The sequence below is a fragment of the Medicago sativa genome, chromosome 5 (genome assembly GCF_051527215.1).
Source record: "Medicago sativa cultivar Bolivia chromosome 5, Bolivia_mono, whole genome shotgun sequence".
In the NCBI taxonomy this organism is placed as follows: Eukaryota; Viridiplantae; Streptophyta; class Magnoliopsida; order Fabales; family Fabaceae; genus Medicago; species Medicago sativa.
The window spans coordinates 73,035,424-73,053,696 of NC_140753.1; the positions used below are offsets into that span (position 1 = coordinate 73,035,424).

General features: G+C 33.7%; 1 protein-coding gene across 1 annotated transcript; it reads right to left on the reverse strand.

Moving 5' to 3' along the window:
• Positions 1 to 12,703: 12,703 nt before the first annotated feature.
• Positions 12,704 to 15,136, reverse strand: LOC146924774 (uncharacterized). Its single transcript, XM_085710961.1, has 2 exons — positions 14,198 to 15,136; positions 12,704 to 13,779 (listed from the first exon to the last, which is right to left on the reverse strand). Exons 1-2 carry the CDS (start codon positions 14,517 to 14,519, stop codon positions 12,812 to 12,814), a joined length of 1,290 nt encoding a protein of 429 aa, XP_085567087.1. The 5' UTR covers positions 14,520 to 15,136; the 3' UTR covers positions 12,704 to 12,811.
• Between the last annotated feature and the right edge of the window lie 3,137 nt (positions 15,137 to 18,273).

The following is an 18,273-nucleotide window of genomic DNA, read 5'->3' on the forward strand; positions in this document are numbered from 1 at the left end:
CGTATTGTATGGGTTTTGTGCTAAAAGAAAAACTCAAACGTCTAAAACTCCGGTTAAGGGCGTGGCATAAAGTTGAGTATGGTGCTAGGGAAGGTAATATTGATAGGTCGGTGGGGGAGATTGAAGTGCTTGATATCAAAGGTGAGGAGGTTGGCTTGGTGGGGGATGAAGTGTTGAGTAGGAAAGAGAAGTTCATTGATCTATGGAAACTTTTGAGGGCTAGACATGCGACGTGGGCGCAAAGATCAAGGGCGAATTGGTTGAAGGATGGGGTCGAAAACACTAAATTCTTCCATAGGTGTGTTAAAATAAGAACTAGTAGGAACTCGATCAAAGCTCTTAAGGTGGGAGATAGGTGGGTGCAAGCGCCTTTGGAGGTGAAGAGGGAGATGGTGGATTTTTTCTTGTAGCGTCATCCGATTGGGAGAGGCCGACTCTTGATGGGGTGCCTTTTAATAATGTGGCGGATGAAGCAAACGTGGAGTTGGTAGCACCATTTTTGTTGGAAGAAATAGAGAAGGTTGTGAAGGATAGCGATAGTAATAAGAGCCCGGGGCCCGATGAGTTCAATTTTGCGTTCGTTAAACATTTTTGGTATTTGATTAAGGATGAGGTTAGAATTATGTTTGATCAATTCCATGCTAATGAGGTCTTGCCGAAGAGTATGTTGGCTTATTTTGTGGCTTTAATTCCTAAGATTTCTTCTCCTTTGCATTTAAAGGATTATCGCCCCATCTCCTTGCTCGGGTGTCTTTATAAAATCCTCTCTAAAGTGTTGGCTAGAAGGTTGGAAAAAATCATGGAACTTTTAATCTCACCATCTCAATCGGCGTTTCTTAAAGGTCGTAACATGGTGGACGGTGTTTTGGTGGTGAATGAGGTGGTGGACTTTGCGAAGAAGTTGAAGAAGGATTGTTTGGCGTTGAAGGTGGATTTTGAGAAGGCTTACGATTCGGTGGAATGGAGCTTCTTGGTATATATGATGAGGAGAATGGGATTTTGTAGTAAATGGGTGGCTTGGATGAAGGGTTGTGTTTTTGGAGGTAGTATGTCAATTCTAGTCAATGGTTGTCCTACGGATGAGATTAATATTCAAAGAGGTCTTAAGCAAGGGGACCCTTTAGCTCCTTTTTTGTTTCTCTTGGTGGCCGAAGGTTTTGGTGGGTTGATGAGGAATGTTGTGAGGAGGGGTATGTTTGAGGGGTTTAAGTTTAGAAGTGATGGGATGGTGATATCGCATCTTCAATATGCCGATGATACTATTTGCATTGGTAAGGCTACGGTGGAGAATTTATGGATTTTGAAGGCGTTGTTGAGAGGTTTTGAAATGGCATCGGGGTTGAAGGTGAATTTCTACAAAAGTTGTTTGGTGGGGATAAATGTTACGGCCGATTTTATGCATATGGCTTGTGACTTTTTGAATTGTAGTCAAGGGGGTATTCCTTTTAATTATTTGGGGCAACCGGTAGGAGCAAATCCGGGAAGAGTTGCTACTTGGGACCCGTTGTTGAATCTTCTCAATCAAAGGTTGAATAGGTGGGGGAACAAATATGTTAGTCTTGGTGGGAGGGTGGTGCTTCGGTGTTGAATTCTATACCTATTTATTACTTGTCCTTCATGAAGATGCCTTCAAAAGTGTGGAGGAAAATTGTGAGAATTCAAAGGGAGTTCCTTTGGGGGGGGGAGTAGGTGGAGGAAGGCGGATTAGTTGGGTGAAGTGGAAGATGGTGTGTCAACCGAAAGGGAATGGAGGGTTGGGGGTGAGGGATGTTAGAGTAGCCAATTTGAGCCTTCTAGCAAAATGGAGGTGGAGAATGTTGCAGAAGGGTAATCCAATTTGGAAGGAGGTTTTAAGGGAGAAATACGGGTTGATAGATGGGGTGCCTCGGCTGGACGGGGGTGTTGTTGGCCCTAGCTTCGCGTCGCGGTGGTGGAAAGACATTACTAAGTTGGATGATGGAGATGGCCTAAATTGGTTTAATTCGGAGGTGTTCCTGAAGGTGGGTAATGGGAGGGAGACTAGTTTTTGGAATACGGTGTGGAGGAGTGAAGTGTCGTTTAGGGAAAAGTATCCTAGACTGTACTCTTTATCTAATCAAAAAGAGGCCGCTGTCGGGGACTGTTGGGTGGCAGAGGTGTTGGGAGGTAGTTGGAGTTTTAGTTGGCGTAGAGATTTCTTTGTCTGGGAGGAAACACTCCTTCAGGATTTGCTGGAGGATTTGAATGGTTTTGTTGTGTCAGAAGACGATGATATGTGGAGATGGAGGTTGGAGGAGGATGGGGCTTTCTCGGTAAAATCAATGTATTCCAAATTGGAACCGTTGATGGTGCCGGGAGGGATTCTTGTTGATGAAGAGAGGAGGGTGTTTGCGAATATTTGGAAGAGTTCGGTGCCGTCTAAAGTTATCGTTTTTGTTTGGAAAATGCTTCATGATAGAATTCCAACGAAAATCAACCTAGCTATTAGAAACTCTCTTCCGCCGGAAAGTTCTCAGGTTTTTGTTTTGTGTAACAATTCTGCAGAATCCACAACTCATCTTTTCCTCCACTGCACTATTGTGTCTGTGATCTGGCGTAAGCTTATGGAGTGGCTGGATTTCAATTTTATAATTCCACCGAATCTGTTTATCATGTGGGAATGTTGGAATGGAGCGGTTTTTAATAAAAAGATTCGTAAGGGAGTGAGGCTTATTTGGCATGCCGCCATTTGGAGCATATGGAAAGATAGGAATGATATAATTTTTAATAATGCGGTGTTGGATTGTGAGGCTTTGCTGGAATCTATAAAGGTGTTGGCCTGGAGGTGGTGTTTAGGTAGAATGTACTTGCCAGCTTGTTTGTTTTACGAGTGGAATTGGAATCCGAAGGAATGCTTGTTGCGGTGAAGTGTCTCTTGGATTGGGTGGTTGCTGTTTTCTGTTTTTTCCGGCTGATGGTCGGTTGCTGCTAAAGTTTCTGGTGTAGGCAGAAGCTTACCTTGGCTACTATGGTGCTGCTGTTGCGTTTCGGATGCCTCTGCTGCTGTTCAGCTGTTGTTTCTTTGTTGTTTTTGCAATTTTTTGGTGTATTGTTGTTTGTTGTTTTCCTGTTCCTGCTAGCTCTTTTTAGTTTGGATCTTAGGAGGTTTTTTATCGAGTTTTAGGTGGTGGCTGTTAGCCTATTGTTATATGGTGCCTATTGTACTTTTTTTCCTCCTAGCCGGCTTAGTGCACCTTGCGCTAGTCGAGCTTAATAAATTTGCTGATTCAAAAAAAAAAAAAAAACCGACGGATTAAGGTATTGACTTTTTTTCTGTAGTCAAAGTCATGCTCAAAAGTAGTTTGTGCATTTTATAAAGGAACTAGTTCCTGGCTGCAAAGAGTCTTTTTAAGACAACCGATTTGTCCATCAATTATACAACATTTTGAGTTGTTCAATTCTATCATTATAAGCTACTGAAATTGTTACACCACGAGCTTGAAAATTATTGTCTCAAAGCCCTTCTCAATCTCATTTTTTAATACTCCCTCCGGTCCTATTTATAAGAGAAACTTGAGTCAACAAAAGTTGATGTATCTAGTTAAAAATTAAGTCTAAATACATTAATTTTTGTTGACGTAACTTTCTCTTATAAATAGGACCGGAGGGAGTATATAATCTTGTCTCAAACCCTTATAGGGATGCAGATTTTGCAGCAAAACTGGTATAGACAACTTTTGCACTCAAACATGGCTAGTTTTACTTCTTTTCACTTGGAATATGTAGACTAGAGTGGCCAAACTGTATCAATGTGTTGTGTGATATGCACAGCTTCACCATGCTGCTGAAAAAGTCTTCTATGCAGAAAACTCTTCCTTAGCAGCTTATGCAGAAATACCTCTATTTTTTGTAAAAAAATTGGATTTAACTCGTATACACCGACAATGTAAAACTTTTTACAGATGCATTCAATCGAATTACGCTTTATAGGTATTTGTGGAGATATTTTAGAAACTTACATATGAAAATGACATTATACAATGATTTTGTTGGGATGCATATGTAAAAAAAACTTTATATTGTTACTGGATAAAAATTAAACTCTTAGAATATTATTAAAAGTTTGTGTACAAAAACTTAGAACTTTTTAACATGAGTAAATAAATTAAATAAAAAAAGTTCAGGTTTAATTTAACTTATCCAGTAACAATATAAAGTTTTTTATTTAATTTATCTCCACATGAAGCAACTGCTATGTGGGCCAGAACACTGTTATAGTAGGGGTGACATAAAGGGTTCTAAACTTTTTTTTGACAGAATAAAGGGTTCTAAACTTCTAGAGTTCTAGTTGATAAGATTGGAGATTTTGGTCTAGCAACTGTTTATGAACCTGATAGGAAGGTTCCGTTAACAAGCCTTGTTGTGACCCAGTTTATGAACTTTTATAGGACACCTTGTTGGAATTTAAGTTCTTGATGAGCTCTAACCTGTAATGTTGCATTTAAGCTCTTGAACCTTGTTATTAAGTGAGCCATAACTTAGTTAATTTAGGGTCTTTCAGTTTGGTTATTTTGTATGATTGTTTTGCAAGAATTTTATGCTATTTTATGCTTGATACTTTGGTTATTGTGATGTTTGTAAAGTTAGTTGCAATTATTTGATGATATATTTTATGATTTTCGTATTCTCATTTATTAAGTTTATACATTTGATGCTAAAATAATAATGAAAAAACGTTATTCGTGTTTTAGGGATAAAAGAAATTAAGGTTTTGTCATTTTTTTAAAGAATATAATGACTAATGCTTTACATAGTTACAATTAGATACTGACGTTTGCCCCAACCCAACCCAATGCTACAACAAACGATAATTGAAGACTATTGACAAAGAACAAATGCAACACGTTTTAAACCACATAACTCTTACAAACGACTTCCCTCAAAAAAAAAAAAAAAAAAAACTCTTACAAACGACAAAGTCGCCCATACGTGAGTAATTAACTAGCCTCATCATTATACCTCACATTAATATTTTACTCCCTCCTTTTCAAAATGAGTGTCGTTTTAGGTGTTTACACACATATTAAAAAATACAATGATTAAAAGAAAGAGAATGGTTATTTTACCAAACTATCCTTATTAACTATTATTTAGTTTTAAAAGTAATACTTTGGAAGTAGTGTGCAGAGTATTAATTGGAGGGTACAATTGAAAAGAAAAAGTTATTATTGCATTGGAAACTGAAAGTGATATTCATTTTGAAACAATTTTTTTTGGATAAAGCGACACTCATTTTAAAACGGAGGGAGTAATTTATTTTAAAAACATACATTATCATAATTTTTCACTTATATTTTTCTAAAAATTGTATATACACGTACTGCAAAACCAACAAGTATACTGATTTATTGATAATGTGCTCCTTTTGAAGGTTACATGGAGACGTCTCTATTTGTACCCCTCAACTTGTTTCTTAGTTCCATGTCATTTTCATTCCATAATAAAAAATATGTATATCTTCTCTGGCAAGTTCACTAGGAAGTAATAGTTAAAAAGGGAGTTTCCCCCTCAACGCGAGTTAAGTCAGGTTGGTAGGGTGTACTGAGCAGTCCCACACTTCAACACACATTTTCTTTCCCTCTTCACCTCTAAAAACCTAGAAAGTACAAATTTTTGGAGCAAAATCTTCACTTGAAATCATTGCAAATTGTTAGGAAGAAAATTTATACGCTCATCAAACATCAAAAATCAGGTAATGTGAAATCTAAACTCTTTTGATTTAGCTGGTTTTTGAGTTGTGTTGGTCATTTCTAGATGCAGGTTGAACGTGAGTTAACTCACGCTGGGCCAACGTGGGTTAACTCACGTAGGTGTAAAACCAACGTGACTTAAGTCACGCAGGTGTTAGATGAACGTGACTTAAGTCACGTTGGCGCCCAATATTTGAATTTTTTCGCCATTTTTTATTCTTTCTTACCTTGTTGCACAAGTTATTTATATTTTTTTCCTTGTTATTTTTTTATTGAATAGACATAGTGATGACTGAAAATATGGTGAACGATGTCGTTGAGCTGAAATCGGCCATAATTGAAGCTTTTGGCGAAGCTTCCTTTGATGTCAAACCAACCGTTAATGTGAAGTTTAAAGTCAAAATTCCTTTTCAAGCTCACATTGAAGAAAAACCTACAACGGTACCTACCAGTGTTGTCAAGTTTTGCGGTTATGAAGTAGGCACCGCCTCATTTTTTTTAACAAAGGAAAGATGGCGTGAGCGAGATGATTTGCTTAGTTGGATTCGTCGACAAGCAACAAAGACGAGATTTACTATATCTATGATAAATCTAGTTTTAAAAAGTAAACATTGAAGTTGCAATGTGAAAGGAGTGGTGTATACAAACCACCAAAGACGAGGAAGAAACCGAAGCTTGAAGGCACGAGCTCAAGGAAATGTTATTGTCCGTTTAGGTTGCGAGGTTTCTTTGAGAAGGATACAAATGATTGGTGGTTGGAAATGTTTAGTGGAATTCACAACCATGAGTTGGAGCCAAAGTTAGGCGGCCACCTTCTTGCGGGTAGAATAAAAGAGGAGGAGAAGAAAAGAGTTGTAGACATGACAAAGAGCTTGGTGTTGCCTAGGAATATTCTCACGGATTTGAAGCAAAAAAAAACAAATAAAGTTTGACGAACATCAAACAAGTGTACAATGCGCGAAATAGATGGCGCAAGGGGATAAGAGGTGACAAGGCAAAGATGCAATACTTGATTTTGAAGTTAGAGGAGCATAAATACGTCTATTTCACAAGAGCAAATAGTGAGGAAACCACTCTTGAAGACATATTTTTTGCTCATCCGGAGTCAATTAATATGCTTAAAACTTTTTGAACCGTTTTGGTCTTGGACTCCACTTACAAAACCAATTTCTACTGAATGCCGTTATTTGAGATTGTTGGTGTCACCTTTACCAACATAACATATTCTGTTGGTTTTGCATTTCTTTCATTTGAGCAAAAGGATAGCTTTACTTGGGAACTTGAGATGTTGGTTGGTCTTTTGTCCTCAAAACTCAACATGTCTAAGGTGGTTGTCACCGACATGAACAATGCTCAGATGAATGTCGTTCTAAAGTTCTCCATGAAACTGACGCTATACTTTGTTATTTTCATATTGGGAAGAACGTAAGAGCTAAGTACATCACGAATTTTAGAGTCAAAGTGAAGCCTAAGGATGTAAAAGTTGATGAGAAAGAAGCGAAGGATGAGAAGACAAGTGATGTTATTGACAAAATCATGAGTGCTTGGAAAGATTTGGTTGAATCTCCTACGGAGGATTCATATGCAAGTACCATCAAGCGATTCAAAGATGTATGCAAACCATTTCTAAAGTTCCTTACATATGTTGAAACCACAATATTGAACACCGTTAAGGAAAAATTTGTGAGGGCATGGACAGATAAAGTCTTGCATCTAGGGTGTAGAACCACCAACATTGTTGAATCGGCTCATGGAAAGTTGAAAAAATATTGAGGAGTAGTGTGGGAGATTTGACATCACGTTGGGATGGAATAGACAAAATGTTGGCTATCCAACTTGGTGAGATACAAGAAAGTTTTAGGAGGAGGAGTACCGTCTTTGAACACATATATAAAGACAACATTTTGTACTATGAGTTGGAGGGTTATGTATCTAGACCCGCATTGTGTTTTATCTTTAGGGAAACGATTCAAGACATTCGGCTTTGCTAAGAAAGATTGCGGTTGTGTGCAAAAGACATCGTACGGGTTCCCATGTGCATGTATTGTTGCCATGAAGAGAAAAGGAAAATTGTCTATTCGATTGGATGACATAGACCCTCATTGGCAAAGGTTAAGTGCATGTGGAGAAGAGGATGATTATGATTTTTCTATAATGGAGAAGTGGAATGGCATTCAAGAACGTCTCAAAAAAACCTATTTCAAGATGAAACTCCACATCAAAGAGGCGATGCGTCAACTAGCATTTTCAGGAGACACAATGTTGCCTCCACCTGTAACCAAGGGAGCATCTAAAAGGGTGAGGTCTACACTGAAAGAGACATCCACGGGTCGAATCCCCTATACGTGGGAGCGTATTGATTCTCAATTTCCGGATAGTCAATCGTCACAAACGAAGATATCACTTCCAAAGGGGAAAAGTGCACGCATTGGCAATTACTCCCACTCACAAGCTTCGACGCCTACTACACAACCATTTCGGGATTTACCATACATTACACAAATGCCTAAGATCATGAGACCTTACATTGAAAATATTGTGAATGTTAAAGGGGATGGTAATTGAGGATTCCGGGTCATAGCTAGACATATGGGCATGGGTCACATTGTTGCAATTTACTACAATATAGTCGTTGTTCAATTGGTTTTGCCCGAAAGAGGTATATGTGAGACATATTTTTTAGAGAAATGCTAGAAACACACATTCTAACACACATTTTTCAACACACTCTCTTTGATTGGTTAAAATTCAAATGGGACCCACCAAATTTATATGGGACACACATGTTTTGGTGGAACCCATGTGAATTTTAACAAATCAAAGAGAGTGTGTTGGAAAGTGTGTGTTCGAATGTGTGTTGATAGCATTCCTCTATTTTTTTATTTTGAGAAAAAATATTAATTAAATAGAAATATATAGTTTACGTAGAAATACTAAATAAGGTTTTAAATTTTTTTATTATCTTTTTCAATTTTTTACTTTATAATCAAAAGAAAAAAGTCTTAAAAAAACACGAGTTAAAGGAAAATTTACAAATATAGAATAAAAAATAAGTAATTTATATTATGAGTCAACTAATATGATATTGACCATTTAAAAATGTTCCAAATGTAGAATCTTATCTTTCTTTTTTTTGAGGAAAAATGTGGAATCTTATCATCTTTAAGAAAAAAAGAATTTTATAATAATAGAAAATAGAGATTAGATATAATATTTTATTAAAATTTACTAAAACGAGTAAGATTCACCTTTGCACTGTGTCAATATGAGACGTCCTCTTATAGAAATATTTAAAATAAAGGCAATTATTTTAGATTGGATGTTATATAAGGTAGAATAATATGTATTTTCACATATATTTGATTTAAGCTATTATAAAAAGAATGATTTATAAATAAGCTTTAATTTATTTATTACACAATAACATTTATGGACTACTTTTGCTAGTTTTTATTTCATTAATCATTTTAATCAATTCAATTCAAAATAATTAATATGATTCCTATTAGAGAAATTATACTTGTAAAAAAAATGCAATTATAGCAATATAATAATATTATTGTAATATTATTAGTATACTAGTAAATTGTGTCCTGACCAAAAAAAAAATTGTGAAATCCTCTTAAAACTACTAATAATTATAAAATCTTCATTAATTTCATTTTATTTTGAGAACAAATATTAATTAAGTAAAAATATACAGTTTACGAAGAAATACTAAATAATGGTTTAAATTTTTTTCCCTAAAAAAAATGGTTTAAATTTTTTATTATCTTTTTCAAATCTTTACTTATAATCAAAAGAAAAAAGTCTTAAAAAAACACGAGTTAAAGGAAAATTTATAAATTTAAAATAAAAAATAGTAATTTATATTATGAGTCAAGTTAATATGATATTGACCATTTAAAAATGTTCCAAATGTCTTTCAAAAAAAAATGTTCCAAATGTGGAATCTTACCATCTTTAGCAAAAAAAATAATTTTATAATAATAGAAAATAGAGATTAGATATAATATTTTATAAAAATTTACTAAAACTGGTAAGATTCACCTTTTAATTGTGTCAATATTAGACGTCCTCTTATATAAATATTTAAAATTAATGTAATTATTTTAGATTGGTATTTAAATAAGGTAGAATAATATATATTTTCACATATATTTGATTTAAGCTATTATAAAAAAATGATTTAGAAATAAGCTTTAATTTCTTCATTACACAATAACATTTTTTTTTGACACATTCATTACACAATAACATTTATGGAGTTGGACTTTTGCTAATTTTTATTTCATAATTAACATATTTATGTATAATTTTGAGAATGTTGTTTGTTCATTATCTTTTATGTTAAAAGGTTTTCTATAAAAATGATGTTATGTTGATCATGAGGGTCTAGAAATCACTTTTGCTTTTTAATTTTTTTGAAGGGAAAAATCACTTTTTTAATATTAACAAAAAAAGAAAGTAAAGGAAATCACCTTTTAACAAATAGAACTATACAATTTTAATTTCAAACAATAATTACTGTTTAACTTATAAGTCTTTTTTTTTTTACCAAACTTAGAATTTATTTATACCATCCTTAAAAAATTATTTATGTGAGGATATTATTAAGAAAATACTATATATTTATATTACTGTACTATATATTTATATTACTGTAGTAATACATTTTATAAAAACTCATTAGAGAGTCAAAATTACCTTTTAAATTCATCAGCTTGATTTCATTTTAATTTTTTTTTTTTTTACAAATAAACGATATTCATTCATTCAAATTGATAAGGTACACATATACAATACATATTCAAAGTCGCTAAAAATAACATGGATGAACTTCGCGAACAAACTCACATCATCCATGTTAATAGCATAAAACGCCAGAGTACATATGCCTACAAATATGATTATATTTAAGTTACCGAAATACTCATTCTTTCAAAAAAAAAAAAGTTACCGAAATACTCATGTTTTCGGATCTACAAAGTTCACAACGCAAAAATCATTTATTGAATTTGCACTTGATTAAAGTTAATCTTTCAACCTGAATCAAATAAACATTAAACACCATACTAAGACGCGGGAAATAAAAAATACACCGCGCAAAGACGGAAAAGCAAAATAAAGAAAGTCGTATTGCTAGCAAAAGAAATCACTTTTTAACATATAGAATTATACCATTTTAATTTCAAACAATAATTAAAGTTTAACTTATAAGTATTTTTTTTACAAACTGATAAGTTTTTTATACCACATTAAAAAAAATTATTTATGTAAGGATGTTATTAAGAAAATACCACATATTTATATTACTTTAGTAATAGATTTGATAAAAACTCGTTAGAGAGAGAAAATTACCTTTTAAATTCATCAGCTTGATTTCATATTTATTTTTAAAAACAAAGACAAATAAACGATATTCATTCATTAAAATTGATTGAGCACATCGATACAATACATATTCAAAGTCGCTAAAAACAAAAAGGATGAAATATGCGAACTAACTCACAAAATCCATTTTAATAGCATAAAATGACAGAGTACATATGCCTACAAATATGATTATATTCATGCCACCGAAATACTCATGTTTTTGGATCTGCAACGTTGATGACACAAAAGTCATTGATTGAATTTACATTTGAACAAAGCTAATCTTTCAACCTGAATAAAAAAGACATCATAGTAAGCCGGAAAATAAAGAATACACAGTACAAAGACTAGAAACCAAAATAAACAAAGTCGTATTACAAGCAAATTGTGTTGCAAATATACAAATCCTTTTTTTATAAAGAAATCCATATTATTAATTCACCTATTTTGAAACAAAATCGTTTTTGTTTAAATAATTATAGGAAAGGCTATTTGTGAAAGGGGTAATTCTTTTTAATAAATAATTATAATTGATTCAAATAGCCTTGCCTAAGAAATGGAGTGAAGATGCAGAAGTTTTTCTCTTTGGATGTGTTTGTTTCAAGTTTACCAAATTTATTCCTAGGAATAACATTCCTTGGAATATAAAGATGGGAATTTTATTCCAAGGTATTTAGGAAAAATATGTTTGGTTAACTTTATAATATTCCTAGGAACCATAAAAATAGGGATTATAATAGGTAACTACTTATAAATTTATTCCCATCTCCATGGGAACTTTATTCCCACCCTTTTCCTTGGGAAATTTTTTCTATTCCCAGGAACGTTTTATACCCGGGAATAAAATTTAGTAAACTTGTAACAAACATAGGCAAATATATTCCTATCCTTTCATCTCAATTTAAAGGGTATCAAATTATGGTTAAATTACGGTTAAATCACTGCCTTTCTCAATTGCAATCACTGTCATACACTTAGCATAAATTGCCCGTACTGAAGTGAAGAAAATAAAAGATGTAGACACGAATTCGAATAACAAGAATCAATTGCTGAGAAGAAATTGAGTTGAATGGTAAGGCTTCACCGCAGCAGAGATAACAAGAATCAAGTACGGACGAGATATAATGTGGATCTAGTGAATTAATGAGAGCCATTAGATGAAATAAAATAGACGGTTAAGATTCGGTGTCAACGAATCCGTTGACACCTGGTGTCAACGGATCCTGACTCTATATATATATATATATATATATATATATATATATATAGTGAGAATGACATTCTTATGTGAGAATGAGAATACATTATTAGCCCTTCAGATTAAAATAGAGGGCTTAGATTTAATGTACCAATAAAAACATCATGTGGACCATCAATTAAAGATACACGTGCTTCTTCTTCTCTTTCTCTATCCCCTCAAATTCCACAATGATCTATTAATTCGAGAGGTTCAATTTTACCGTCTATTTACGAGAGCCCCGTTAAAAACAAAGCTATGTATAAAGTAACACACCAAAAGAAAATTATATTTTCAAATACAAATAAGTCTCGAGTATTTTGATTGTAATCATAAAGTAATTCATTATATTATATGGTGGACAAAACAGGAAAAAAAAAAGTACAACAATGAGAGTCATCTCTAATGAGAGTTGTAACATATCTAAATTTTATTATGGGGAAAAAAAGTAACGATTCATTAAACCAAAAGGACATAAGATAATCATAATTCATAGGTGAAGCAAGAGATCCAACTGCTCATCATCATTTTCATTTGCATCATCAGCTTCAGTCACTGGGCTTGTAGGAATTGTATCCTTGAAAAGAAGTAGCTCTTTCTTTTCAGTTTGTATTGCTTCAATACAGTTATCAGGGGGAGTCATTGGCCTTCTCCAAACATCAGTGTCTCGAATGTCGAACATATGATGGCTCATTGATGTCTCACGAGCTGAATCCAAATTATCATTACTAGAAGAAAGAAACATGCTCATATCCTCAGTGTTAATAGGACAAAATGGAGGAGTTGTAATTGGTATCGAGCCATCATTCACATGAAATCTACTTGTATCAACACTTGGACGAGGATTGAAGTCATTACTGTTAATAGGACAAAATGGAGGAGGAGTTGATCTATTCCTAGCTTCACTGTCTCGAATGTCGAACACACGATGACTCGTTGATGTATCACGAGTTGAATCCCAATTAGTATTTCTTGAAGAATGAAACATGCTCAAATCACTACTGTTAATAGGACGAAATGGAGGATGAGTTGCACTTGGAATAGAGCCATCATTCACACTGTGAAATCTATTTGTATTACCACTTGGACGAAGGTTGAAATCGTTGGACAAAATAGAATTATTCCTCCGATTTGAACCCTCTCCATATGGAAGATATCGAGAGTTCCTTTGATTCTGAAAAATTGGTCTTGAAGGATTTCGAGACCAATTTGCAGAACCTTGGGAACCAACAACATTGGATGAGAAATTTCGAGCTAAGTTTTCATGATAAGAAGAAAGAAGAGTAGTGTTGGGTGAGCTCATATGTTGTTGTGGGCTACTTGTTAGACCTGAGCCTAAGGGCAGTGCTCTACCATATCGAGATGTTGTTATGAATGATGTAGTATCATTGGCAGAAAAGGGAAAATTCCTCATTGACAGAGTTGCAGCATCAACACTATTATTCCTCTGGTACCTCTCTGCATTTGACATGTCAAACAAACATTAACTTAAAGTCATAATAATAATAATAATAATAATAATAATAATAATAATAATAATAATAATAATAATAATAATAATAATAATAATAATAATAATAATAATAATAAGAACAACAATAAAAAAAATCTATTAGAGAGCCTCAAAGTTCTTTAACTTGCTTTCATACAGCGATTTCGTTCTTTACCTTTTCTTTTTCATGTCATTTTTTTTCTTCGTATTTTGATCGATTTGGTGTGAACTTTCAAAATTCAAATCTATGATTTTATTTTAATATGAGCTTTTGGTGTTTAAATCTCTAGTTCTTCACTTGTGTGTTCACATAAATTGTACACACAAATTTTTATTTTTAAGATATGAAGTTTTGAAAAAAGACATTAATAATAAGATTGATACCTTGGTTGAAATTGTTGACACCCATGAGACGACTATGGGGTCTTTGCAGCATGGTTTGTGGTGTTCTGAGGTAACCATTTGTTGATTGATGGTTACTGTGAGTTTGACCGTCATGCTGCACAGGAAGAGTAAAACCATTTGTTGATTGATTGTTGAGACCCGTTAGATGATGATTTTGGGGTCTTCGCAGCATGGTTTGAGGTGTAGTGAGGTAACCATTTTCTGATTGATGGTTATTAGTTTGAGTATCAGGATGAACATGACGGGTATTTTCATTGTTTTCAGTTATTTCTCTACGCAAAGCCCAAAAGTTATTCACCATGGCTATGAAAAATAATACTCTAAAAAGGTCAAGAAAATTCAGAAGAGACTATTTGGCTATATGATAAAAATTTCATAGTCCAGAGCTCTTTATTTATAATGTTTTGAATAAAGTATACAAGGAAGGTCATATAATATGAATGACTCGATACACGTAACGAGAGTTGGTGACTCGATACACGTAACGAGAGTTGGTCAAAACAATGTATACAAAATTATACATAAGTCAAATCATATTTTACCATTTTACACTGTCATAATATTCTTTGAATAAAACAGTGTATAACTTAGGTATACCGTCTACGGTTTTTGTTTTTATTAAATTTTACTCTGAATCAAGCTTGAGGCTATTAATTACCTTGTGTCATAATTATTATTATTATTTCAAGATAAAAATGCATAAAATAAAAAATAAAAAAGATGGAAAAGAAAAGTCCATGAGCAAATTTAGCAAAATCATATTAAAAAGGAATGATGTAAATGCAATAAGATTTTTTTTTTATTTTTAATTTTACTTCTAGAATTTTGTAATACCTTATACAATTTTAAGTATAGTCGACAGACCCCACAAACCAATACAAAATATTTTAACGTGTTTTGTCCTTACTCGCATGTTTTTCAAGATCCCTCTCATTCCGATGTAAGTTCAGTACCATCGTGTGTGTCTTAGCTTAGAAGCATCCTAAGAGACACTTCAGCTAGGTAGATGTGGGAATGGGCCAGACCGCTCGTCAGGGGCCTATGACCCGACCTACTTAAAGTATGTTCGTTTTAACTCGTTAAGTAAATAGGTTAGGCTCCGGCTTTACAAAAAGCTCATTAATTTAAATAGGTCAGACTAAGGTTTATAGAAAAGCCTACTAAGCATACCAGGTCGACTCATATATGTGTATTTGCATATACTCTATTATATGCATAAATTTTCTTCTTCTTATTATTATTATTATTATTATTATTATTATTATTATTATTATTATTATTATTATTATTATTATTATTATTATTATTATTATTTAAAAAATTAGTCATGTGTACCCGTAAAAAAATGAAAAACAAAATTAATTATACAATCAACACGCCACATCATCATTTTTGCAGGGGGGTGGGGTATTGGAGAATCTTTATTTTACCAGGACGGAATCTAAACAAAAAATTTTACAACGGAAAAACCGCAAATGCCCTATATTATAATGGGGTAAAGCACTATTAACCCAAAAATAAAATATTGAATCCATATAGACCGTACTTAGTTGATTTAAGTTCATAACGACAAATTTTCATAACAAAATGTTATAATTGTGTTGGCGATGTGAATCAAAGTAAAACTGAACCAATATAGATAAAGTTGTGTTGGGATTGAATTTCAATAACTATTTCTGGTATCTTTCCTCTTAATTGTTTGTATACTTTTTAAACTTTAAATATAACGTCGCCCTTCCTTAGGTGTACGTCTCCTGCTAAGGTTAACATCACGAGATCCACAGAACAACTGACTTTTGATGCATCGGTGGAAAAATAGCCGATTGTTTCTATGACATGAGCTCGAAAAGTTATACATAAATATAGACATACCTCTACCCACTATCTCTAAGGCAATTGCATAAAGAGACAGAGGATAATATCATTACAATAAAGGATAGTGTTTCTTTGGTGAAGGATGTGGTAGGGGGAATAATAGGTTGCACGAGGTGGAGGTGAGGGAGCTGAAGGTGTTGTAGGTAAGTGAAGGAGAAAAAAGGGGGTTGTGCAGATAGTGGCTGATTGTGATATAATACGTTGTTACAATAAAAAATTGTAGATGTTGGACTTGCAGACATTCTGATTGTGCCTACGAGTGGAGCAAAGGTCTTCATATCCTTTTCAAGGAGGGTCATGGGAATTGAATTTTTTAGCTCTTTCCTTGAGGAATTTAGTGTTTGGTATCCAACGTTGTCAAATCAGGAGAGATGCATTTGGTTGCGGTTATTTGGGGTTCCTCTGCATGCATGGATAATAACCACAAAAATGTTGTTATTACCTTTTAATATTCCCCTAATTTAATGATGTATTGAGTGATTGCATGACCTAAATCATCTAATATATGTCTATTTAGGATTTTATGAATTTTATTTAGTTTTAGATGTTAGGTAGTTATTTGGAACTAATAATGATTGTTATGGTTGATTTTGTGAAACAAGTTGAGTAATTGTTGTGAAGTTGTAAGAAGATGCAGTGTTGGAGTGTGAGGAGGATGGAAGAGTGAAGGAAGGAGGGAGAACAAGATCCAGTTAGTGGAGGGATATTTAGTGGAGGGATATTTGGTCATTCGTAGAGATGTAAGATTGGAGGGTGGGAAGTTGGTTTGATGCAATGTTTCGCAAATCGAGTGTTAACACTTCGAGTTTACCGAGTTTACGTTTTTAGGTACCAAAATCGTGTTAACTTGGAGGTAAACTCGATTTCTGGTAAAATCGGAAGGTTTGACAATTTTGACCGAGTTAACACTCAGTAAAATCGTGTAAACTCGACCGAGTTTTACGAGTTTACATCTATAAAAAAATTAAAAATAGGCCCTTTTTTTGGGTCCATTTTTTCAAAACTAATTCCTTTTCTAGCCCAAAGACTGAAACGTTTACTGAATAGTTACCTTTACGGTAACATATTTCTGAAATGAAACGTTTCTCTTTCTTTCTTCTCTGAGTTCTCAAACCATGAAGAGGGGAGCACATACCAGTTAGGGTTGCAATTCCATTGTGGAAATTCATATTTCGACGCCGGTGATTGCGACGCCGGTTAAGGTTGCGGTGGTGGTGTTTGTTGACCTTTTGAAGAAATTAACTAGTTTATTTTTTAGATAGTTTATTAACAACTTTAGGAACTTTGAAACTTGATTTTTTGGATGGTTTTATGGATGACTTAAACTTAAAGACTTATGAAACTTTGAGACTTGTGAAACTTTAGATATTTTGTATTTTGATGGTAAGTTGAGCATAATGTTTTATTATGGTAGTTTTGTATAATTTGTCTTTGTAATTAAGTCATATTTTACCCTATTGACTTATTTACAATATTATATTAGCTTATCTATGTTATGCATATAATAAATTTTATATAATTTTAATTTTAGGTAAACTCGTACGAGTTCTCGAGTCGAGTTTACCTAAACAAAACGAGTTGAGGTAAACTCTCAAGTTGCAAAACATTGGTTTGATGAGAGACTAGTGATGGTGGTGGGTGATGGAACCAAGACTTTATTATTGTCAGATGAGTGGTTAGATGGATGTGTGTTGCAAGACAAGTTTAGACGATTATTTGACTTATTTGAGAACCAATCGGTGACGGAGGCTGAGATGTCTTAATTAGGTTGGGGTGTCGGGGAGAATGGTTGGAAGTGGCACCGTAGGCTGTTGGCGTGGGAGGAGGAGCAAGTGGGGTTGGGGGGGGGGGGGGGGGGGGGGGGGGTAGTCTTTTATTGTCTACTATTTTGGTGTCAGGGATGATGGTTGGAAGGGGCACCGTAAGCCAACGATTTATTTAAGTCAACAATATTAAACACAATTTATTTTGAGATCTTTTAACGACGTTCTTGATAATATCCTAAGTTAGAGAGGAAAATAGATTATGATGATTTACTATACAAAAGCTCAATCACAAGTATTACTTTTTTTTTATATTTTTAAATTATGATCTTTATAATTATTTATTAAGATATTTTACATTCATATACCTTTTATTATAAATTTTTTGCTAACATATCTGAGTTGCAACACTCTGCA